This window comes from Oreochromis niloticus, linkage group LG10 (assembly GCF_001858045.2).
Source record: "Oreochromis niloticus isolate F11D_XX linkage group LG10, O_niloticus_UMD_NMBU, whole genome shotgun sequence".
Lineage (NCBI taxonomy): Eukaryota > Metazoa > Chordata > Actinopteri > Cichliformes > Cichlidae > Oreochromis > Oreochromis niloticus.
This window is the reverse complement of record NC_031975.2, coordinates 6,799,144-6,824,762: the sequence shown is the minus strand read 5'-3', so window position 1 is coordinate 6,824,762 and position 25,619 is coordinate 6,799,144. Positions and strand designations below refer to the sequence as shown.

Genomic DNA, 25,619 nt, shown 5'->3' with positions numbered 1-25,619 from the left:
TTTTTGTTCCATAACCCTCAGGATCATTTAAGAAATTCCAAATGACTGTCTTACTGCGTCTCACCTCAGCAGCAATGGCACGCTGCGAGAGACCCTGCTTATACAGTTCAACAACCTGACCACGTTCAAAAAGGGAAAGGCGTTCTGATGCATTATGACAGTGAGACTACCTGACAGACAATGACAATGAATCCACATTTTTGCACAGATTTGGCCTTTTAAAGGCATGTGGTCCTAAACTTTTTATCAGCTGTAAAACTGCCAGTTTAAGTTTAAGCGTTGGTTTCAATAAATTGCATGCTCAGAAAATGTTTTGTCTCACTCCCATTTCTTCTTGTTGCATGTTGAAGCCCTACTTGAATATGATTTTTTTTGCCATTTTTCAACTGGTCTTAAACTTTTGATCGGTACTGTAAGAAGAAAGCAATAAGTATCATATTATGTTATGAGTCATGTTATCCTAATAACAGTAGTGAAATAATATAGATGTTGGGTCCATGTTTTACAAAACTTTATTTTCTTCCCCCTTATTGTCAAATTGATGCTTGAACTTTAGATGAAGCATGACATCTTCCAACCCTCTAGCAGAGGAAAGAAGTTTTGTGATCTTTCTAGTTTAACAGAACGACACAGGCAACTTAATCTGTCTTGATCAGGTAACATTCTCTGAATGGATTATCTTGCTCATATCATTATTTTTAGAGTGAAAAAGGACCCCGTGCTGAAGAATAAATTCCCCTCCTTGTCAGGGACATTGTTGCATCTGTTTTTCAAAATAAAAGTCTTGTTTTCTTCATATTTATAATGCGTAGCATAGCTGTTCTAAATATTGTAATGGAAGTTACAAAGGAACAAAACCAGTTGCAAATCTGAATCAAAGAATACCTGCGGTAGTGTTCAATTCAATTCAATTCAATTCAATTTTATTTATATTGTGCCAAATCACAACAAAAGTCGCCTCAAGGCGCTTTATATTGTACAGTAGTTAGCACAATAATAAATACAGAGAAAAACCCAACAATCATATGACCCCCTATGAGCAAGCACTTTGGCGACAGTGGGAAGGACAAACTCCCTTTTAACAGGAAGAAACCTCCGGCAGAACCAGGCTCAGGGAGGGGCGGCCATCTGCTGCGACCGGTTGGGGTGAAAGAAGAAAAACAGGATAAAGACATGCTGTGGAAGAGAGACAGAGATTAATAACAGATATGATTCGATGCAGAGAGGTCTATTAACACATAGTGAGAAAGGTGACAACCATGGAGACAAAACATTTAGTGTGACAATGAATGATCAGCTCAGTGAGAAATGTTTTTGTAATGTGACCATGTTGTATTTGAATTCCACACAGTACAATCAGATGTGGTAGTTTAGCTTCCCAGCTATTATGTGACTGTTAGTCAGGCCTTCAAAAAAACGCAACTGAAACACAATCAAGCAAATCAGAGCACAGATTGCAGTTTAATTATCTTTATTGTCTTGCTGTGTCCTCCCCGGTGAGAGTACAGTGTCTCTTCCAGTCAGCTGCTGGTGGTCTGCAATTAGCCTCTGTCCTGTAGCTCCCACATCACAATCACAGGGGTAATGCTCGATTAAGGTCCTGGAGCCACAGTGAAATAAGCTGATTTCTCCTATGCTGCTCCTGCATATAAGCTGCATTTATAATAATTAAAGGATGCTAAGCTTTGTAATGCCTCATTGCTGTCCTGTCAGAGGTCACTATGGAAACTGCAATGTATGTACATTTTGAGAGTTTTAGTTCAAAGCCTGACTTGAGTTTCCAAATTAAAGATTAAGTGTAACTATCCTTGTTTTTTCTCTTGTTTCAGGAAAGTGAGCTGAGCAAGAAAAGAAAAGAATGTGAAAATCTTGAGCATGAAGTAAAGAAGCGACAGAAGAGATGTCTGGATTTGGTAAGGGAACCTTGTGCTCCATTGTTTCCTTCTGTCATACTCTCTTTAAAGCAGCTGCGGTGGACATAATGACAGCAGAGGGGTAGACGTGGATTTCCACATGTTTGTATGAGCCTGGTTTTGTGTTTTTCTGGAACAGGAGAGCCAGCTTGAGGATGAGCAAGGCAAAAATGAGCAACTAAAGGAGGAGGCAGATCTCCTCAGGAGGAAGGCACAGCTGCTCGACCAGGTCGGTGACGCTGCTCGAGATATATATGTTTTATTTTGTGTATAAAAATCATGTTTTTGGTCATCATCACTGACAGTTGTGATAGCCGATCTTAATGCTATGATGGGATAACCTGCTGCTATTTCCCAGACTCGGGCTGAGAATGAAGAGCTGAGGGAAGATCTCTCTGAAGTGACCGCTCAACGCAATTCAGTTCTCGAGGAGAACCAGAGACTCCGTGCCAAACTGGAGAACCTAGAGCAGGTCCTAAAGGTACTATCTGAGTCAGATGCTCGGTGCGCTATTGTCAGTTTTGCTCCTTAGTGTCCTTCCTGATAAACTCTTTTCCTTCTGAACAGCATATGCGAGAGGTCGCCGAGCGAAGGCAGCAGCTGGAATTGGAACATGAGCAAGCACTGGCTATTCTTAAGTTCAAACAGGATGAAATCAAAAGGTTACAGCGGGTAAGAAATACAGCCTTGAGTTTTGGGGGATTTTTTGGTTTCGTTCTTGCTAAAGTCACGCTCTGATAGCCTGTGGGTTACTTTCAGTGTAGTTAAAAAAAATGGGGCACTTTGTCCAGCAGGAGGCAACCTTTGGGCACCAATAAAGAATTTTGTCAGTGCTGTTTGCTATGCTGTGAAAGTGAATTTTATGATGAAAGTTTACGATGAATTGAATGTTTTTTTAATCATCAGGCTCAGTTATTCGCCAAGAGGGAGCATGAAGGAGTGGTTCAGATGCTGGAGGTGAGTGTATGTGACACTATTATGTCTGCACGGGGAAGCACAAAAGCAAGTAAAACAACTCTGTGCCAGACCACGCTTTTGTACTGCCAGACTGCATAGCCCTGAGGTGCTTTCAAGCATTTAGGAGGACTTAGGATCAAATCCAAAGCTGGCAGTGTCCCACAAAAGAGTGAAGCATTAAAGAGTAACAAGAAAAAAGTGTCTCTATGTGACATACACTAATGTATTCCTTTGAGCTGAAATTCACTAAATAAAGTGTTTCTGTCTTTTAAAACAGACCAAAATTCTCACCAGGTTTTTAGTAGGTTAAAAGACATTTGATTGTGTCTAAAGAAGCCTGGGATTATAATTTACTGGGATCTTTATTCTTATCTAAACACCTGGCTGAGAAGCTGTGGCAGAAAGTACTTATATTTTTGTAGCGCTAGTAGGCCTGAAAACCGTTTGAACAGATGGCTCTTCTGCTGCTTTGTGACGTTTGTGCTTGCTCTCTGTGTCAGCGTAAGAATTCAAATTGAATCCAGATAGCAGATGACAGTTGAAATCCCCCTGCCTGTGATTGGCTGCTGATGCTGAACATTAAAAAAAAAGAAACTAAAAAAGGGGGGGGGAGAAATCAAAAATGTCATCATCCACAGTTGATGACTTTACATTCCTGTTGTCTGTGTTCCTTATTTCTCACGGTTCATTTTGCTGCGAGAGTTTGTTACTTAAAACAGTGTGTATTTTATTTTAGGAGTTGACTCAGCTCGTGTTGCGGAGGGAGCTGGTAGAGTATAGTTGCTCCTGTTTTCAAAATGCCTCGTTTCCTTCCTCTTGGCTGTGTTTCTCTCACTTTCTGTCTGTATTTAAACCAAAGCATCACAGGAGAAAGTCTCTTTCCCTCCCAAAAGCCCGCGCTTTACTTGCCAACAAAACACCCAGCCTTACTCAGTCTGTTAAAAAACAGTTTTTGCTAGATTATGAGGACTGTGTGTGTGTGTGTGTGTGTCAGGTGTGGGCTGCTAAGGGCCGAGAGACATTCTAGTGATTCTGGCTTGTGAGCGGATTTCCTTGCTGACCTGGACTCTGACTGCTGTGTTTCTACTCTATTAATATTTAATTTAGTCTTTCCCAGTTTCAGTGCTTCACACACATGCATTTGCATCTTTTCTTTGTGCTTTGTGTCTTTTTTGCTAAGCAGAGTACACTGGACTGCATGCAGGTATTTTTTGAACCTCCTGTTCAAGAACTTTTTATCTTCTCCTCAACAGAACCTCCCCCCAGCCCTGGTCCTTAGAACCACCAAAACCCCAGTTGCTTTTATTTAGTTCCTTGAAATTGATGGAACTCTATTCAACATTAATTAGTGTAAAACAGCCCCTCAGAAATGCTTCACTTGTGAACAGTTGCTCATCTGAGGCTGTTGCCTTTCTCTTTTATTTATTTATGTTTTTTTATGGTTACCGGTTTGCAGTTAAATCAGGTCATTCATATGGGGCTGGATAAGAGTGTATGTGTATGACACATTTATCACTCCCAGCTGCACAGACAGCACTTACTACAATTATCACATTGTTTGATCTTATTCCATGTACGCAAATAGTCTCATTGCCATTTCTGATAGTATTCATCTGAGGTTTTACAAATGATTTGCGTCAGTGTTTTAATACTCATTACCCCCTCAGCTCAGTGCAGCTAGATAAGAATTGACTACAGGCTTTGCGTAGGTGAGCACTAACAGGAAATGTTGTTCAGACACTTTCGTGTGAAGGCTTCTGTCAGATCAGCCTGCCAGGAAACTCCCACCGCAACCGGAAGTGAAATCAGCTACATTTAGAAACCCAGTAAGACAGAGACAAGTAGTGTTCTGCCAAATTACCCCGCTGTCATAAAAGTGATTGCAAGCAGAGTGTTAAATAGAAGCAACATGTAACACCTCATAAATATTTTACTCCAATTTCCCAGAAAACTACCCCCTCCCCCTTTGCCTGCCTCCCTTTTTCCTTCCCATATACCCTGCCAGTCTTTGTCATTTGTCTTTGCAGATTCTAACAAATTATGTAGGGACTCGTAACATTGTCTGTCTTGCAGAAACCCGTATTTGCGCATTGCATTGCGTTATTTCATGCATTCATTTGTGTTTGCCATATTTTGTTTTCATAAACGTAAGAAATCAGATGTATCAAAAGTGGCCCTAATCATAAAAAGTTTTTCCATAGTTTCTAAGGAAATTGATTTAATGGCATTGAAGGTTTCTGCAGGACACTGACGGTGATAGATTGCTCCACATGCCTGATTAAAAGGAGAAATCCACCTTACCGCTCACATCCCTACATTCACACACTGTATACCTAACTTAGGCAAAGCTCATTCGCTCGTAGACATTAGGTTTAAGTGTGTCCAGAAGAAACCTAAAGTATGGTAACACATCACACACTTCCATCTGAAATGGTCTGATTAACAAATTGAGGACTTCACATCTAATAGTCTCCAAAAGTTGAATCTGTTCATCTGGACGTAGCGTTTTGTGGGAGAAAACGCTACGTCTCCCACAAAACGCTACGTCCAGATGAACAGATTCAACTTTTGGAAATTTACTTTCCTGGATGATTGAGAATGCATCAAGACACATCTAATAGTGTTGAAAGGTGGATTTTCTCACACACAAGTCGCCCTGACACTGTTTGTGCGCATTATATTGGTTCTGCCTTCTGTGTAGTCGAAGGTACGAGAGCTGGAGGAGAAATGTCGAAGCCAGAGCGAACAGTTTGGCCTGCTGTCCCAAGAGTTGGAGAAGTTTCGAATGCAGGCCTCAAAGGTGGACCTGGCCAGCTCTAGCCTCCTCAACAACCCCACCCTGTCGGTTCTGACCAACGGGGTGGGCCTGACTACAGAGCGAGGTAAGTGGTTGCTTCACTTCACTTGCTTAATGACCAAAAGGAAAGTCAAACAATCTGACTTACTATGTCTTGTTTCAAGATAATTTGTCAAATCATTGTTTAACAATAATTTTGCTTTCATGTTATAGAATTGTAGTTGGTGTAGTTGACACAGAGGATGGCTTGGTAGGGAGCACTGAGCCACTTATAGAAAAGAGTTCTTTAAAATTATCCATATATATAATGATCAGGAATGCATCCTTCCAGATTTTAATTTCGAGATATTTTATCATTGACTTCTGAATAGTAAGGACACAATACACGATGCCCAGTCCTTCTTCTCAATGTGACGTTCTCTCTCTTTCCACCTTTGTGTGTTATAATGTAACCTCAATCCCAGCAGCAACAAATACATATATAGTGCAAATCTAGACCAACTCGTTCCTACTGTGTGTATCCAACCCTTTTCTCTTACAATGTTCATGTGTTTTAGACTGTACTGGTGGCTCATGGGATATGGTGACTCTAGGTGAAATAGCCTTTTGGAGTCTCGAGGGAGGTGACACTGTCTCCTGCCCTGAGGGCAATGACCCACTTGGTACGCCCCCCGTCTCTGTTACTCATAATATGTGTTGGACAGTGTTACAAAAGCACCGCATGCGTTGACCTGTCATCTTACCTGCACCGTTAACAGTCCAGCACCGTAACAGAGCTGATCTGTTACTCTCACCATTGCATGAGAGAGTCAGTGTGTGGAGCATGGAGCCAGTTAAGTCAGTTAACAGTGCTCGTGTGAAACATGTTGCCTTTATAGTGTGACCACTGACAGATGGAGACAGAACTTTTTTTCCTTCGTCTTTTTAATCAGCCATGTTCAGCCCTTGAGCCCCCTGCATGTCAACCAGTGACTTCACACGCTAGCTGCTCGTGGATTCAACCAGGTTATGCAGTGAGAGGGCTGATGTATGTCCACTAGATTATCCTCTGCCTCTCTCTCTCTTGCTAGATGTGGCCACTGCACTACGCATGGGGGCTACCCCTCACGCTGCAGGGCTATCCAGGGTGGAGCGATCGCCTGTCACCAAGCATCGAGAGCTGCCCACCATCAGCGTCAGCAAGTCAGGCTCTTCCTCTAGCAAGTCAGAGACCACACACCTCACACCCAAGTCTGACACCCATGTCAGTCCGCACAAATCAAGCCCAACTCACGAGGTACCAGCAGGGAAGACGATGTGTAGTAATCACCTTTTTCTCAAATCAGAGAAAATGCTTTCATGCGTTTTGTGTTTTTTTTTTGTTTATTTTATACATGGTCCATATATTAATGGTAATATGATATAAATATGTGAAATTTCAACAAAGTCTTACATAAATTATAATTTATAGTTATACAGTAAAGTTGTTTTAAAGCTGACACCATTAACTAATGTGGCTGCTACATTTGAAAGCCTCCATCTGTATCTAGTGAGTTAGGCTAACGGTTGATAGGTTAGTTTGAAGCACTTCATCTCTTCATCCTGATATTCTCCTTCTTTGTTTTGACACATGAAAGCAGATCAAGATTACCACATTTAATGGATTAAAAAGCTCTCCTTGAACTTGTAGTCATCTCACGTTAGTACACACTGTAACAGAAGAGCCCAGAGCTTCTTCTGCTGAAAAAACAGTGGAAAAAGTATTTTGGTTTTGCTCCAAAAAATTTAGTATGTTTGTCCTGCCAGTGTGTGGTCCTGCATGGCATGCAGCTTGGTGGTCTTTTTATCCAGTCACTTGACTGCATACAATCAATAGAGCTCATATTTAGTGAGATAATCCACTCTGTGGATTATAAAGGGTATACAGTAGTAGTAGTTTTTTGTGATTATCCTTAAAAAGTGCTGTTATTTCATGCAGGTAGACATTTATACTGGGTATTAACTAGCTCTGTAGTAGTTCTGTTCCTGTTTGTATTCAATAAAAAGGCCAAAAAGTCACTCGCAAACAAAATGATTTCCTTTGCAGTCATTTCCAAACAGGCATGGCTTTATCTTGTGGCCTTTTAAGATAATATGTGTCGTGAAATGTGCTCTCCTTTTGGCAAGAAAATAAAGGAGATCTTGATACAGAAGAAAGAGTTCATGCTGGCTAAAATAGGTTAAGAATTTCCACTAAAGAAATTCACTTGTTTAGGTCAGCTGCAACAATAAATGGAGTAAATTAAGCAGTAGAAACAGCTTCTAAAACACCTCTCTGTAATAAACTTTGAAAGATATCTGACCTATAGGGAAAGACTTGTTCCAGGGCCATTGCGTTAGCTTGCAGGAGATTTTGATTTGTGTACGTAGCAAATTGTGGCACTTACAGTACAGTGCTTGTTCATCCTAGTTACCTCACTTTTATTGCAACTGCAGTTCTATAGATTTGCTGTATTACTAAAGACTAAAAACCATTTAACTCTTACTTTACTTTTACCCTGTTCTTTTTAGATATGTCAGTTGACTGTCTCTCTGTTCATGCTGTTCTCAGGTGGACACAGCCAGTGAAGTAGAGGAGTTGGACATAGACATAGCCCCAGCACCTTACCCAGCCAGCAGAGGAGCAGCAAAGCTTCAGGTGTTTATTGCAAGATACAGGTAAGTAATTAACTAACAACGGGGTTGTTCTGGTGAACATGAAAGTATGTGATGGAAACGATTTCATGGAAAATTTTATCTCCACCAGCTATAATCCTTATGATGGTCCCAATGACAACCCTGAGGTGGAGCTACCACTCACTGCTGGAGAATACATCTATGTATATGGAGACATGGATGATGATGGCTTCTATGAAGGTATGGGATCATGTCATTTTTTTGTAAATCTACAAATCTTCACTTTCCGGTCTGTAGGACAGTGTTTTATGGTGGCTCCTTTCAGGCGAACTGATGGATGGACGGAGAGGGCTGGTCCCCTCTAACTTTGTGGAACGTGTTTCAGACGACGATGTCATGAGCACTCATCACCCAGAGATGGTGGACATGTCCCATAACTCGCTGATAGACAGCAGCCTGCACAGTGCCAGCCACCAGCATCGTCTCCACGTGGGTGTCAGCGCCTCTGCTGCCTCTGGCCCTGCCTCAGCCCCCTCAGATTCAGCATCAGCCTTGGCTGTCCCAGCCCCCCTCACCAACGGCCTGGACTTGGACTTGGAAGAGGTGGGAGTGGACATTGTGCCTTACCCACGTAAGCTCACCCTCATCAAGCAGCTTGCCAAGAGTATCATCATCGGCTGGGACCCTCCGTTGGTGCCAGCTGGGTGGGGCAATGTGTGGAGCTATAATGTGTATGTGGACCAGGAGCTGCGGCTCAATGTGCCCTTCGGTGCCCAGACCAAAGCGGTGCTGGAGCGGCTAGACATAAACCTCAAGGCCTATCGTGTGTCGGTGCAAAGCCTGACAGAGAAGGGTCTCTCGGACCAGCTCCGCTGCAGCATGCTGGTCGGTCGGGACGTTTCCGTGGCGCCCACGCAACTGCGCGTGGAGAGGATCACCGCTACCAATGCCAACCTGACCTGGCTGCCCAGCAACAGTAACTATGTGCACATTGTGTCCTTGAATGACGAGGAGTGTGAGCTGGTGAAGGCTGGCTGCTACTCGCTGTGCCTCAATAACCTATTGCCCAGCCTGCAGTACACCGTCAAAGTGGAGGCACGGCCGCACCGCACGCCATGGGAGTTACCCGTGGAGCGACGTGAACACAGAAGCGCAACGATCACCTTCACCACACTGATGGCAGGTCAGGACTTACTCTTTTATCTTTCTGACAGCTTGTCATGATTTCCGGTATCACACATGGTTAAAGCATTTAAGCTGGACGTGTGTAAATGCAACACATGTAAGGTTCGTTCAGACTCAAAGATGGGGGGTTTTGCAGATTAATTCTGTACCTCTATAAACTGAGGCAAGTCATTGCATATATATCCAGTTAGATGATTATTTAATCTGAACTTGTATAATCAACTCAAGACCTTTCAAATCATTTTATTTGTGTGTTTTCCTGAATCTTTGCACAATCTTACCACAGCTTTGGCTAGATAATTTATCAAGCCAGCTTCCTTAAGACTTTTAAGTCTAATCATATATACATGTCGCTTTGCTCTTGGCAACGTGTCCCCATCAAATATGATTGGTGAGAGAGTTACATCATTAATGCTTGTAGGGAACACCTCCCATGACTGTACTGCTGGTACAGGCAACCCAAATGAAGATGAAAATGAAGACTGTAGCAAAATAAATACAGTGTGAAAATGCAGCGTGAAGCAATACATCATCTTTATATCAGTATTTCTACTGATTTCTACATTATGTAAACAGTGAGGGGAAGAGAGGTTTCAAAGATCCTGTGGATTTATTTACCCTTGTAAATAAGTAAGCTTACAGTAGTATGTTAGTATAGTCACTGTTCATGCTTTGTGTTTTTAATTATGGACTCATATGAAGTTGGTACCATTTTGCCAGGCAACAGTATTTAAGATTTCAGAAATGAACTATGTTATATAATGTATGATCATCAGTGTGATATATATTTGAGTTGCATCTCTCTAAATGATCCTTCAAATTTGCTTAAGTTCCATGCCCTCAGTCTGGGATTTCAGGTATATGGTTTTCTAGTGGCCATTAGAGTGGTAGATGGCAACTTTCTTGCTAGAAACATGTCCCCATAGTAAAGATTATTGATCCTCCAAAGCTTTGTATTTTCAGTATGAGTCATTTACTCAGTCCTATGTTCAGCTTTTGACATGCTTCTCTTTATTTTGCTGTGATGCTTTAAATCTCTGCAGGCCCCCCCGATGCTCCTCTGGATGTTCAGCTGGAGCATGGTCCATCTCCTGGAATTGCTCTCATCAGCTGGCTACCAGTCACTATAGATGCTGCAGGGACCTCCAACGGAGTCCGTGTAACCGGATACACTATATATGCTGACAAAAAGAAGGCAAGAACTTCATGTCTGTTTTAAACTTAAATTGTAATCTTGATTTTAAGCCAGTATTCAGATATTTAACCAAAGTCTGATTATCGTTCTTCTATCCAAGGTGCTTGAGGTGTCTTCCCCAACAGCTGGTAGTGTCCTCCTGGGTCCCTCTCAGATCCACTCCCTGCTGGCAGCTCACGAGCTCACCGTCCGAACCACATCCGCCCATGGGGAGTCCTGTGACTCTCTGCCAGTTAATGTGCCCTCAAAGCTGGCTGCCATCATGACAGGCCCGGCTGTCACTGCCCCAGTTGTGCCACCTCTGCCCTGTACTCCACTAGGTCCCAGTAACCTGCCCCCTTCACCATCCTATGAAAACTCTGCTGCCAAAGTGTCCACGCTGCCCAGTTCTTTGCCATCAGAGATACATATCACTGGCCTCACAGTAGAGGCTGCTGCCAACTCGCCTTCTGCCCTCCGCTCAGAAGAACTCTCGTCTTCCTCATACGTGAAGGCCTGGGCCAACCCTTCATCTGCTGCTGCCTTGGCTGTTAGCGAGGCCACATTATCTGTAGCCTCCACCATTACCCCAGTGGTGAGCCATACTCTTCCATCCTCCTATATATGAGAGCCCCTTGAAGGTGATAGTTATAGATGCGCAGTTTTTCAATTTCCTGTAAACAGTCATTGTTGTTTTAAGCTCCTAACACCCGAACTCTTTCATGGCATGCATTTTTAATTTCTCTTTGCTATTTGGCCTGATTGGGACCTGATGAATGTAAAAACAAAGAATTACGTGATATTTTTTTTTATCAGATTTTTGTTTCTGAGAAAAATGATATCCATACATGAGGACGTTCGCTTTAAATTTTGATAGAACAGTGGCAGTATAATGTCCTCGTTAGTGGATATCAGGCCCTCATAGAGCAAATTTTAGTATTTTGGTCTAGACAACCCAAAATGTGATGTCCTAATGGGAGGTCCTAGGAGGTTAAGCAGATTTTTCACAGCACTTTTTGTACATCTTTTTAAAAAATTATCCTAGCTGTCCATTTCTTTGAATCTGAGTATGCTATTTTTAACTATACTATATATATATTACTATACAGTATTCTTTTCTTCTTATGTTCTAAATTTGCCCTGCACACTCTGCACATTTCTTGTTTTTTATTTTAACTTTTGTGTGAATCCTCATGCTCCATCTGCCTCTGGACTGTGCTGCTGGAACACATGAATTTCCCCACTGAGGGACAATAAAAAATATTTCTGTTCTTTTATATGGAGCCAAAATAAAGGCTAAAACTGAATTACATGTATGTACATAGCATCATTATTTAAACTGAAGCCATGTGTAATATGAGCATCAACCATTGCAGCAGTATTTATATCATACAAAATAAGGAAAAGCATAATAGGTGCCTGAAGGCAACTATAGCACTTTACCTTCACTACATGAGTTCACAATTTGTCTGTAACCACTAATAGATAATCCAGCATATTGTTAATGGTTGCAGTTTGCCAAAGTGTAAATAATACGCTAGATTGAGGCAGCCTAAACACCTTTGTCTGACTATTTTTTTCCATTTCCAGGTTAATGTGACCTCCCCAGCCACCTTAGCACCTCAGCCATCTCCAGTAGCGTCACCAGCACCTGCTCAGGCTCCATCAGTGGCAGCAGCAGCACCAGTGTTGGAGCAGCACAGAGACACTGACAGCCCTGGAACTATACGTCCATTCCCATCTATCACAGAGTTCATCGAGGACCTCGGTGCCAAGCTTGGGACCCCTGAGCGTATCCCTACCCCACCCAAAGCCCCGATTACAGATCTCCTTAACCCTCAGGACACTAACCTCATCCGTCCACCCAGCACTTCTCCTCTGGAGTCAGAGGTAGAGGAGGAGCATGAAAATACCCGCTTGGTGTCCATCGAGGAGTTCCTGACACAGGACCAAGAGCCAGTGTACTGCAGCAGGCAACAGGTCAGCTTTGATTTTACTGGGTTATTACTGTTTACTACAAAACTAAATGTAACATGTACTGTAAGTGTCTGTTTATTAAATCTGATTATAGTTTAGGTATTCAGAGGTGCACCTAACTTCAGTGTAGATTATATGTCATACTTGGTGAAATCAGATTTAAAGGAAGAAGGCATTTAAAGGATATGCCTCTGCCATTGCAACCCTACATTACCCACAGACACACTCAACAGTCAACATCTTGGCCTGAGATTCTGCTGTATTACTCAAGTTACAATCTAGGATTGAGCCTTTATCCTTAAGAAGATATAAGTCGTAGGCTACAGATATTTTTTATACTCCGAAAGTGTGGAGACTGAAGAAGTTACTTGGATGAGTGGCGAAACGTTTCTCCCACTGAAAACGCTTTGTGCAAATGAACAGAATCAACTTTTTGGGATTTCCTTATCTGGATGATTGAGCATGCATCAAGACTCGCAATTTGTAGTTTTCATAACCAACCAATAGAAAGTGTTTCATATATGCAGACTTTTAAAATAAACAGGAAGTGTGCCTGGAGGTAACGGAGTTAAAGGTGCTAAGATATTTGTTGTGAGTGACCAGAATATACAAGATTGGATATAAGTCTATCAGAGGGAGGTGGGATTGTTGTGGAGACGAGGCTGAGTTAGTTTGGACATGTGCAGAGGAGGGATAGTGGACATATTGGACAAAAGATGTTAAAGATGGAGCTGCCAGGTAGGGGGAAATGAGGAAGACCAAGATGATGTTCATGGATGTGGCTAAAGAGGACACGAAGAGGGTGGCTGGTGTGACAGAAGAGGATAGTAGGTTTAGGGTGAGATGGAGGCAGGTGATCTGTTGTGGTGACCCCTAAAGGGAGTTGCAGAAAGTAGAAGAACAACATCAACTCTCAACATGTCAAGTTTTTTGTTTTACTCACTTATTAAGAAGCCCTAAATAATTAAAAGTTAATAAATTGGCTGCAAAATTTAAGACCACATTGAAGATATTGATTGATGCGTTGATGCATGGAGCCAAGGCCATATAAATACCTTCCATGCTCTAGTCTTGTATATGCAATCGTTTGTGCCGTTTCAAGCTGTGATGCATAGATATTATTATTTCATTCTGTGCATGATGTAATGTTTCCTCAGAGTTATGTCAGAGGGATTGTTGAACCTCCCAGTGACTACCATGCAGACAACAGCCGCTCAGATCTGTCAGACATCCTGGAGGAAGAGGAAGAGGACCTTTACTCTGACCACCTCTGTGAAGTACAGGCAAGGGGATGCACAGTTGGAGCTAACAGGGTAAAGAAATTATTTCGTACTATGACCGCAGTTATACACATGCTTGTTTGCAGAGATACTTTCCAAGTTCTGCTTTTTAAATGAAACATGCTTTTTTTAATTTGTCTTCCAGAGTTTAGTTCTCATTTTGAGGCCTTGTTTTTTCTGTTGGACCCATGATTGTGTCTGATTGTGATTCTTGTTTTTTTCCTTCCTCTTTCATTTCTCTTCCTTCTTCATGGTGGCATTCTCATCCGTTTTGTTTGCACTTGCTTTATTTTCACTGAACATTATAATGTTCCATCCCACCTTCACCGAACCAATCTTGTATGAATAAAACTGTGGCCCTTGCAGTTGTGCAAGTTGGAGGCTCCAGACAGTGATGAGGAAGTTCTTGAAAAGATCCTTAAGTTGCCTCCTCATGTCTACCCCAACAAGCAGCTATTCAGCATCCCCGAGATGACAGAGGAGGAGGACAGCAGTCAAGAAGAGCATTTAAGCCACCGCAGCCAGCATCAGCCACAGCCCACCCACCTTCACTCCAGAAACCCAGAACACCTCCATCCTGCCCCTCCACATCACCCTAACCCACACCCACTAATCCCTCCTCACCATCACCACCTCAACCAGGAACCCAGATCCCTAATTAAAGAGCCTTTACCTAAACACGGGGCCTTGCAGGTCAAGCCTAAGACACAGCACAGAGTGCACTATGCAGAAACGGTGGACACCATCAGTTATCCGGAAGCAGAAGACACAAGTTTATATGAGGGTCCTGCCAACAGGCGGGTCTCTGCCCGCTGTCCTCCCTGGCCAACCCACAATAGCAAAGACAAAACACTGCTTCGAGGGCTTGGGGACCGCCTTAGGAGGGAGGCCATGCTCAGGAGTCAGATGGCCGTTGCCGCTGCGGCCAACCCCGGCGATGGCCATACCCCACCAAGACCCTACCCAGTCAGCAAAACAGTACAAACTATGAGGTCACCCATTGGTCCTGGGGTGGAGATTGATGTTGAGTACGGTACAGATGACAATGAGGAGCCTGTGGAATATACTCCTGGGGAGGTGGTGGTGCAGCAGATGAGCTCTGAATGGTGGGTAGAGGGGGCCCAAATGGAGCACAGCAGACCTCCTCAGCGCCGAGGGCCAAAGGCTGATCTGCTGGTAAATGTTGGTCCGCTGGTGTGCCGTCCCAGACCCATCCTCTCCTCTGTAGTTGTGCTAATCAGCCCTTGAGCTCATAACCCTCCCACTCAATAGACTTTGCCAATACATGGCTGCCCACAATACATTGCTACCGAGTGGATTCAGCTAATGTTCCCCCTCTACGTGACTGCACTCATTCCTGCTGCTTTCCTATTCTCCTGCACATTGAAACCCCTTCTCTGTGATTTAAACTAGTCCAGACTGCCTTGTCCTGCATTAGTTTACAGTCAGTGTGCTTTGGTGCGTGGGTGTGCGTCTGCTAATACTGCTGCAGTGCAAGAAAATAATATGCTTATGTTGAAAGCATGCATGTAGAATACCCTGGAGTGTGTTATATATTAGATGTGACTCTGATCTCTGCTCCAATAAGAAACAGTTTAATAATTTTCCTCTCCTCCCATGTAGTGCTTAAACATCATACTTCATATTTCTTTTCTCTTTTTTTGTTTCTTGAGCAGGAGGTCAGCCAGATCCCTTCAGCTGAAGCAGGTCCATCATGGAGAGGCCAAGCAGAGCTTTCCTGTAAACCAGCATGCTTGCAGGCTAGGAATCTCAAAGGTCAGAGGCCTTTTCCCCTTTCGTGTTTGTGCTTCCCCTCTTTCTCATTGCTTTCTTTTTTTCTTAACCGAAAACAGTGGGTGTGAGACGGTGCTGACACACCTGTGGTTTCTGTTGGCAAACCTCCCCCTCTCTCACATGGAGGTAGTCAGATTAGCACCTTGTGTAGGAAGGGGTGGGGTGGGGGTTTAGGGAGAAGGAGGTGCTGTAGCTGCAGTGGAGTGAAGTGAGAGAGAGAGAGAGAGAGGCCGCTAAGCTGAGAACCGGCTTAACCTAAAGTGGCTTGTCATGACAGGAGGAAGTGACAGACATTAAAATAGTAACCTCGATTAGCCAGCAGAGAAATGGCCCTCAGTTTGGACGTACACACCCCTCTGCTTTTCTCGTCCTTCCTCCAGATCTCGTCTCACTTGCTTCTCATTGTTGATTCAACAAGTTGCCCTTTGAATTAGCAAACCTGGCTGTTCTGATAAATACACAGTTGACTGCACACATATGCGCAAGTGTACACGTGCACAGATAAGAGGAAGGGCTCAGGGAGAAGTTCTGTTCTATCTACTAGAAAATCAGTGAGGATGTGAAAGTGTGCGAGTCGTCTGCCCGTGACTCTTGCCACAGATGGGCTGATTCTCTCTAATGAGATAGAGAACGCACCTCTTGAGTGCAGCTTAAAGCCTCGCTACAGCTCTTCACATTTGTCTATTGCTGTCACACAGGCTTCAGTGGCAGTGCTTTTAATCACACTGCTGGAATCTGTTGTGCAATAGTGCGTATCTGTTGCCTGCTTTGCGTAGTCTGTGTCATGCACTGTATTAAAAGCACCTCTAAAATTATACTAGGACTGTTTTTTGCATGTTAGGTTTGGTCTGCGAGTAAAGGTGTTGAAAGTTAAACTAGAGAGTTGGTCAGACACAGTTGGAGTTTGTGAGCTTGTGCACATTTGTCAAATGGCTCACACAGCTTAGGATCAGTGGTTTAGCTTGATTACCTCTTTTAAGGACATGCCAGTGCTAGGCGAACGCTGCTCATGGCAGCGCAGTTGGTGGGCAGTGGGGGAGGTGCAAGCTTGCAGTTCTATTTGCAGAATTCACTGCAAGCTAAGCACGGCCGCTCTGCAAACTCTGTCGTGTTGAAATAGCCAATATTATAATAGTAAGAGAGAATTGCATCTTAATACCTATAAAATAAATTGCATGGAATTATAGGGAAATACTTCCACAAAGTAACTAATTCAGAACAAGAGTTATGTACACTGTTGGTATCATTTAATGATACAAGGGTGCGGTTGACTCCCTTGTCCCGTGGAGCGAGCTGAATCATCTGCAGCTCAATGTGACAAAGACCAAAGAATTGATTGTGGACTTTAGAAAGAGCAGGAAACCTGTGACCCCGTTTCAATCCAGGGGGTCGATGTGGACATTGTGGAGGACTATAAATGCCTTGTAGTACACATAGATAATAAACTGGACTGGGTTAAAAACACCACTGCACTCTACAGGAAGGTCCAGAGTCATCTCTATTTTCTGAGCCGGCTGAAGTTTTTCAACATCTGTTTTTATGAGTCTGTTGTGGCCAGTGCCATCTAGAGAGCTTTAGCATGTCGGGGGAGCAGGTTGAGGATCGCAGATGCCAACAGACTGATTGGCCATAATGTTGTGGGGATGGAGCTGGACTCCCTTAAGGTGCCCTTAATACTGGGCAATATCTCTCAACCACTCCAGAAGGTGCTGGCCAGTCATAGGAGTACGTTCAGTGAGAGACTGAGATTACCCAAATACAACACTGAATGATACAGGAAATTGTTTGTGCCTGTGCATATCTCCCTGTACAACTCCTCCATCTAATGTACACTACACAGTGCAATAGTTACACCCTTTGCGCATACTCTACAGTAAAAGTTTTACAGAATATATTTAATCTTTAATATTCTGGATATTTATAACTGAGCTATTTGTATATATTAGAGCTGTTTTTTATATGTGTAGTTATGTAATACATTGTATTATTTTATTTAGTTCAGTCTGTTACTGTTGTTATTGTCTTGGAGCAACTGTAACCGCATAATTTCCTTATGGATTAATAAAGTATTCTGATTCTAATATCAGTCCTGTGTGAAATGCTTGTTGCAAATTCTGATCATTTGTGTGTGTTTGTCTGCATGTGTGTGTGTGTGTGTGTGTGCAGGTGGTGTGGAATCACCAAAGACGAAAGGAGACAGTGACATACGCATCTTTGTGGCCCTCTTTTCATATGACCCTGCCAGTATGTCACCCAATCCTGACGCTGCTGAGGAGGAGCTTCCCTTCAGTGAAGGACAAATCATCAAAGTATGTCCACACACTGCTCAAGCCCTGATGGCTCAGCATGTTCTGATTTCACAGCATTCCTGTTTCAGACATGCAGCTCAATCTGCATGTTTGTATAGTTGCCAGGGTTGCTGTGGGTTATTCACAAGCCTTAAAGCCTTCTTTGTTATCATCCCCATTTATGTAGTTTAGGTTCTGGTTACATGAGCTAACACGCTAGGGAGCATTAACCAAAAAACTGCTGGCCTGCTTATCTTGCAACACAGTGACAGAAATCTGCATACTGAAATAGTGAAAACCACAGATTAAAGTAATTATCACGCTGCTGAATGTTTCATAACAAAGAAGTGATTATAGCTTGAATGAGGCCTAAATGTAATTCATCCTTTTGACGTTGTTTGGTTTTTATCTTTATTTGCAAAGATTTAAAAATATATTTTAAAGGGGCTGATTTTGATTTTGGTTGTGCAAATTGTAGCTCAGAGGATAATGCAGCTTGCACATTAGAGGGACGTTTAATGCACGCAGGAGTCTCTTTATAATTCATTCTGGAGTATTAATGTAATGCTGACCTGTATAAAATCTATATGCCATCAGTTAAAACAAATCATTTTAGTTGATACATTTCCTCCTCCTTCAGGTTTATGGAGATAAAGATGCAGACGGGTTCTATCGAGGAGAGTCAGGTGGTCGTCTGGGCTATGTGCCTTGTAACATGGTGTCTGAGATCCAAGTGGAGGATGAGGAGACCCGGCAGCAGCTGCTGCAGCAGGGCTTCTTGTCCACAGCAGCTTCCATGGAGAAGATAGGTATGTGACCGTGTCAGTCAAAGATTTACCCCCAACACAGCAGTATTAGTTCTGTTGTTTTACCATTTAAAGGTGATTTGGTTGTCTGTTACTGATGATGTAAATGCTAATATTTTACTCATTATATCATCCCTGTTCATGTTTGAGTGGGAAGTGAAAATGGCAGCACAATTGTTGCAGGATCTCAATGTTTTGAAATTTGACTTTAAAATATCCTTCATTTTCAATCCTTCTGTTGATGTCTTCATTTTTTGGAGAAAATCTGAAAGTTGGTTTTAAGTTGATTTAAAATTGGCCCAAAATATTGAATATGTTCTTATGTTCTTTCTGCTAATAAGGTAATAGTAACCATCGCAGGAGTCTAAAAATGAAATGGGAGGCAAAGTCTCTGTGGCGGTAGCAAGCCACCAAACAGAATCAAGCTAACGCTTTGCTTCTGTTTCCTGCTTTGTACCCAGAGCTGTGCTGTTGCAGATGGTTTAACCTTTTCACTTCCACTTGTTGTCACTGCTGTGTCAGCTGCTCACTGGCTCTCATGTGTTAAATAGCTCTCCACTGGCTTTTCATTGTCTATTTTATGTGGTCTGCTGCTCTCAAAAATTACATCTGTGTTTCTTTTTTTCATTATTATTATTATTATTATTATTTGGTTTTCCTTTCTAAAACTCCATTAAGGCACTCGCACACACGCACAGCTTCCACGTCGCCCCGTTCCACCGCCGAAACCGAGACGATCCAAGAAAGGTGTGTCTCGCTGCAGATTGCGGCCTCCTGCCTCTCTCCTTTCTCCTCCCTTCTGGTTTGCTTCTTTTTCTGTCTCTTTCACTTTAGATTTTGCTCTTTCAGTTTGCTGCCTGTCATTCAGCAACTGGGGCATGGGGGATTTTTAAACCAGCTACTGAAGTAATTAATTCAGACAGCTTCCCAGAATTGTGGGCAAATACTTCCATTATGAATGGAGTATCTGTCGAGTAGTTTCATACTTTATAATTAAAGCCAAGTATTTAAAGGCTGTTTATGCTAACATCTCTCCACAGGTTAAGTGTGCAACAGCTTCTCAAAAGTTCAAAGACACATACATGAGTCCTGTCATTGGCTATGCATGTAATACACAGATACAGCAGCAGGATGTTGACATGTGTTGCTAATTCATTAAGAACGTCAAAGAAGGTTTTTGTCTCCTGCTCCTGTGTCACAGTTGAATTACATGGTCACCTACAGATCACTTTGTTGAAACATCCATTCCCCTCTGCACATTCCCCTCTCCCCTTCCTCTCTGACTTTGCGTGCTGCCTGTGTGATGACCTGCAGGATTATTTTCAGACAGTGCCTTGTGTCATTCTGTGACTCTTTCTGTACTCTTTTCCCCTCACCCCGTCTCTTCCAGTCAAGTCTGCAGACCTCTGCGAGGAGAGTGTAAACTCCTCCAGTCGAGGTTTGTAGTTAGCTCGTCTGCCCGCCTCTGTTTGCACCTGCATGATCAGGTGACTGTTTCAGTGTGCCCTGGAGGACAGCATGCATTTACCTGCTGCTGCTGCAGCTGGAGTTATTTTCTGTTATTTTCTATTTTCTTTTTGTTTTGTTTTTTTAATGGTTGTAAACATGAGAACTGTATTCAGAGTTGCTGATAATGTCGCCTTCATTCATCCTTTTTAGGGTCTGTTTGACTCTTGGCCTTTAAAACCATTAAAAGTAAGGAACACTAACAATAAATTCATCTTCTTTGAGTTGAAAATGCATCAAATGCAGGGGAAATCATCTGTTTGCAAGGGGCAGCCAATCAGAAGAGGGAGGGTGAAAGGAGTTAAAAGCAGCTTGTTTCAGCCAGTGGTTGAACTGAGAGGCTCCACTGATTCCCAGTGTGAGAGCAACTGTGGATCATACAAAGATTAAATATCACATAATAGTTACTCTTTAACGGCTTATCATTAACCCTTAGTTATAAAGGTCAAACAGTCCCTTCTGTCCCTTCTTTTCATTTCACAGCTTCATTACAGTGGCATCATTAAGTCATCTAATAACATCCATTTGTCTCCATTTTTGCTAACAGTGTTGCAGAGTAATTTACTTTCCCCGCCTCAGGATAAATATTTGCTCTGACTGATATTTAATGGGGCAGCACAGTTAAGGCTGCCATCACCTTTGTCATGAATTACAAATGCTAACTCTCTCTGCTAATCTTCTGTTCTTGTTGTTCTGATGTGACTTTCCCTCAGCTGAGCATGATGCTGAGCGAGTCGAATGTACGTACACGATCAGCTTATTGGAAATGCCCATTTTCAGGACTCTGGACTAAAAAAAGTGTTTGTCCACCCACCCCCTTTTCTCATTGGCTGACAGATCCCAGCCAGGTAGATCCCTCAGCCACCGCAGCTGTGGGGAAGCCAGCCCCAGGAGCCCGCAGAATGGTCGCCATCTTTGATTATGACCCACGAGAGAGCTCCCCCAACACTGACATAGAGGTTAGGACTCCAGATGCTTTCTTTTTGCTTTATGGGGCTGAACTGTTTGCTGATTACCCGCTCTGTTTGTTACGCCCCTGTTCAGGCCGAGCTGACCTTCAGTGCTGGAGATATCATACATGTGTTTGGTGACATGGATGAAGATGGCTTCTTCTACGTAAGTCTGAAAATGACCAGGAGATTCGACATGACTGCAATATTATGTGGCTCTTAAAACGTTTAACTTTACTTTGCTTAAACCTTTACTTTACTGGCTGTAGCTGTACCACTTATAAAATACCTTTGTAGTAGAGAGTGCATTTCATCAAATTACCACCTTCTCTTTCAGGGTGACTTAAATGGCCACAGAGGCCTCGTCCCCTCCAACTTCCTGCAGGCCTTCCCAGATGATGCTCCTGTGCAGCCTGCACCTGAACCCAGGAAAGAATCACAGGTAGCTTTGAAACTGTGGGCAATGCCCTGACCTACATGGTTACAAGTCACTGACATCCCAAATTTCTGTGTTTCTTTGTTTTTTCATCACTCACAAGTATGTCTAATTTCTGGTTGCTGAGTTTGTTGTTTCTTTAAAACTGTTTTGTTTCATTAATTCTGCTCTGTCACATTTCTTTCATCTCACTGTTTCCTGCATGGCCTTTTCCAGAAGCAAAAACGTTCTGTACACTTTGAGACTTGATCGTAAGTGTTTCTAGGCAATCAGCGCTCTCGCCATCTGTTTACTTCCTCTTTAAAACCTTCTCAACCCGTAGCTGTACACTGCTTCTGTGATCCTGCCCCTAAATGTGAACCACAGGATGAGTTGAAATCTTTCTTCCTCTGTGTCTCCCTGTTACTGGTTCCTTTATCAAATAGTAATTCTAATAGAAGAAATGATGAGCCCATGTAGTATAAACAAACTTAAACAGTGTTTTGCTTTGCTGCTTTTTAAACTCTTGATTTCCTTTTTTTTCCCTAGGATGCTTGGACGTCTTCCACAGAGCCACAGGAATCTGGGCCATCAACACTAGAAGAATCTTTGCCCCCTCAGACTGAACCTGCTTGCCCCGCCATGACAGAGCACACAAATCTACAACCCCAACTGGCACCCACTGCAAGCCCCACGTCAGACCTGGACCCTGCTCTGGGCCCGGCTGTAGTGAAGGCCTCAGACCCCCGTCCCGTGGACAGCCCTCCACAGGCCGAATCTTTTGTGCAAGGAAAGAAGAAAAAAGGTTTTTTCTCCAGAGGCAAGAAGCTGTTCAAAAAGCTGGGATCCAACAAGAAAGAATGACAAACTTTGGACATCTGACACACAACACTTGTGTCACATTAAAAGCACTTTTTCTGTAACTGTAATTCTCAGTTGGTAGTCGGTGCGGTTAGCAGCTATCAGATCTAATAATTGATGCTTTAACTGTCAGTAGTTCTACATTTGCCTTAGAGCACTGCTAGACCAGCTGTTAAATATAGAATACCCTAAAACACCCAGCGGCATCACAAGAGCATGTATAGATGCATGTTGAAGTGAGCAAGTACTTCCTAATAATCTGAGCATTTGCAAAATTTCAACTCATTGGAGGCTTTAAAGCAGTTTGCAATCTCCCCTAGGACTGACTTTATTTAGAACAGTCAATACGGAACAGAGCAGACGTCATCCCAACTCAGAGACGGCTAATGAAGTGTTAGCTTTAACGCTCATGTACTGGTGCCACTTTATTTATTATTTGAAACAAACAGAAAGAGGCAGCACGCCATCTCTTCGTCTGTGTCATTATTAAGAATGCTATCCTGAATGGATGCTTCTCTCGCGTGATACTTCTCTTTAAGAGTATTTATACATTACTTTGTACAGAACGTGATATTTATTTGTATCGGACTCCTGCCCTAACTGTGGTCACACCGCATGAAGTGGCATCGGGGCATAAAATTAGAGGTTTAGAGCTGTCGGAGACAGCAAGGATCCTCTTTGGTATGTGTAGTTTAGGGCTAAGACATCGTGGCGTTTGTGGTTAACAGTCCTGACTGTTTGTTGGTGTTCAATGTAAAGAATGTGAAGAGTTCTCCTTCTTTGGCACGTGTGTGTGTGTGTGTGTAGATGAAGCCACACAGTTGCTGGTGAGACTGAAAACAGTTGCCTTTCTCAGACATTAATACAGGAACTCTTGATGGCTGTGTCAACAGTCATAACTGGCCTAACTGTTACTTGTTTGCCGTCTGTGTGTGAGTGTTAGTGTGCAGAAATGAGCAGTAGCCCACAGAGCTGCAACTGAATGAAGTATTTGTTGATTAATCGATTAATCATTTAGTTTAAAACCGGGGGGATGCCCATTAGATCCCTGCAGCTCAGTGCAACTCCAAAAGAAGAGAAGAAGAGTCAGTGATTATGTTTGAGAAGCTAAACTAGAATAAACTCATGTGTGACCCCTTTCAACCCACATCCTGCTCTGTGTCTGTGGGACTAACCTGTATATGAGGAGGCAGGTGTTTGAAAAATAATTAGATTTTGAAATTATTTCCCTGTATTTGGGGGTTGAGCCATCACGCCATGCGTCGTGGCTCAACTGGGTTTTGACACAAACAGCTTCAACATCTCTCAGTGTGAAAACGTCATGATTAATCAACAATTGCTTTACTGTTGCTGCTCTGCTTAATCTGTAGTCCCAAATGAAAACTGTGAAAATATTGTAGGTGGTCATAGATACTGAGCAGTGTTAGCCTGTGGGGTGCGGTGATGTTTGAATGTGGCACACAGAGCAGCACTTTCTTAGAACAGCGTTTAAAATGAGCAGTTTTCAGTCATTGCTGTGGTGGCTAGCGGCACTACTGTACTGTGATAGACTCTGCAATAAGTTGTTGATGTGTGTTTAGTTTTGCTGCCTCGTGTAAATGCAGTCACATTACTGTAGTCAATTTGAATGGTGTTACGTGATCCCTCTTCAGTCCACACAGCGTTTTTCTGTTCGCACATTTGCATCACAATACTCTCAAAGTTTCTTCAAAAAGTAGAGCTTGAGCAATGGCGGCTCTTGCGTTTGACTGAAGGAGAACAAACACAGAGCCGTGTTGCACGTGTCTTTGAGCTTCACTCCGCTCATTTTGATGCGAACATGTGGAGCAGAGCTTCAGTGTTCAGTCTGTTAGTCATTTAACGCACATGCAGTAATTCATTTACTCTGTCTGGTTAGATCGTGTGTGTGTGTAAGTGTGTGTGTGTGTGAGAGAGAGAGAGAGAGAGAGAGAGAGACACAGGGCTGTTAGGTAACTTCTCAGGTTTTCACACCTTTCCTTTTCCATGCTGAGCCACCTGTGTGGTTGTTGAAAAAGAAACAGGAGATGCCAAAATGTTCGGTGCTTTCCCTGGTTTACTAGCACTGGCTTGAAGGCCCATGTGGCAGGTGGATTAAAGGCTCAAGCTGGAGGCACGTTATTTATTTTCTTTTTCTTTTCTTTAATGTGATGAATGTTTGAATTTTGTCAGTGTTAAAATAAAGGGAACATGATGATGCCAAGAATTTAAAAAAAAAAAAAGACAGGGGCTGGATTGACACTTTAGATGTGAAGTAGCCGGGACTGAGGCAAGAGCGAGGCTGTACTGTTTGATTTCTTCATGTTTTTCTTTTTTTTTAAGAATCAAAACAAGGGCAGATGCTTAACAGTTGCCGAAATGTACAACAACCATTTGTACTCGTGTTGGATTTGACGGCCTTTAATGCACAATTATTTCTCTACCTGCTGTGTAGTAACATAGGCATCCCCCTCCCCCCCATATGTTGTATGATCCCTGTAGGCAGTATTTTAGCTCAGCTGATCATATTTAGCCTTACACGAAGACCTTGTTTAGTCTTAATCTGTTGTTTACAGGATGTTTATTGACTGCATGCATACTAATGTTACACCGATGTTTGGCCTTATTTATGTTGCTGTCACATTCTCCGTCTTCACTGGCTCCCTTGTGAATTGTAGATGGTGGATGCAGCGGGAGATGGAGCTGTAGGAGCTGTCTGTATATACTGAACAGTGTTGGGACTATTTTCATACAGTGCAGATTTTTTTTTTTTTTTTTTAAATCTTTCCTGAGCTGCATTCATTCATTCATTTATTTGTTTGAAACCAGTGTAAGATTTACCTTTTTATATTACATATATAAATATATATATAAATGTTTTTATTACCCTTTTTTGGAAGGTCGTGTGTAAATATTTTTTGTTAATATTGTTTTTCAGATTTTTTTTTTCTTATGCATGCCCAGGCAGTGTTGATGGAGGAACGGTGTATAAAGATGTTAGAACTAAAAGGATTAAAATTGTGACGGTTTCTTTCAATATGGATCTTTTTACAGCAATAAATTATGTATATTTTCACAGAAAACA

At 42.6% G+C, this 25,619-nt stretch overlaps 2 protein-coding genes across 12 annotated transcripts in view; both read left to right on the top strand.

Annotated features, from left to right (window-relative positions):
- LOC112841777 (peripheral-type benzodiazepine receptor-associated protein 1) overlaps positions 1-2,085 on the top strand; it is a 56,534-nt gene extending 54,449 nt beyond the window's left edge. For all 9 annotated transcript variants that reach the window (XM_025910882.1, XM_025910881.1, XM_025910883.1 and 6 more), the window contains 2 exons: positions 1,830-1,913; positions 2,053-2,085. In XM_025910882.1, the coding sequence (XP_025766667.1) occupies positions 1,830-1,842 (13 nt within the window). In that variant the 3' untranslated portion in view covers positions 1,843-1,913; positions 2,053-2,085. The remainder of the gene's footprint in view (positions 1-1,829; positions 1,914-2,052) is intronic.
- Positions 2,086-2,129: 44 nt separating this feature from the next.
- Positions 2,130-25,617, top strand: tspoap1 (TSPO associated protein 1). 3 transcript variants are annotated; one of them, XM_025910878.1, is made up of 25 exons: positions 2,130-2,142; positions 2,272-2,394; positions 2,481-2,585; positions 2,820-2,870; positions 5,572-5,752; positions 6,225-6,329; positions 6,738-6,943; positions 8,237-8,343; positions 8,432-8,541; positions 8,627-9,484; positions 10,530-10,681; positions 10,782-11,255; positions 12,251-12,640; positions 13,795-13,950; positions 14,284-15,093; positions 15,594-15,693; positions 17,878-18,020; positions 18,640-18,808; positions 19,484-19,552; positions 20,196-20,243; positions 21,025-21,051; positions 21,149-21,270; positions 21,356-21,427; positions 21,599-21,703; positions 22,226-25,617. In XM_025910878.1, exons 3-25 carry the CDS (start codon positions 2,484-2,486, stop codon positions 22,538-22,540), a joined length of 4,872 nt encoding a protein of 1,623 aa, XP_025766663.1. In that variant the 5' UTR covers positions 2,130-2,142; positions 2,272-2,394; positions 2,481-2,483; the 3' UTR covers positions 22,541-25,617. The 3 variants fall into 3 exon arrangements, with proteins under 3 accessions (XP_025766663.1, XP_025766664.1, XP_025766665.1); XM_025910879.1 differs by lacking the exons at positions 2,130-2,142; positions 2,272-2,394 and having other exon boundaries at positions 2,488-2,585; positions 2,820-4,074; XM_025910880.1 differs by lacking the exons at positions 2,130-2,142; positions 2,272-2,394; positions 2,481-2,585 and adding an exon at positions 3,607-4,074 and having other exon boundaries at positions 2,814-2,870.
- Positions 25,618-25,619: the final 2 nt, after the last annotated feature.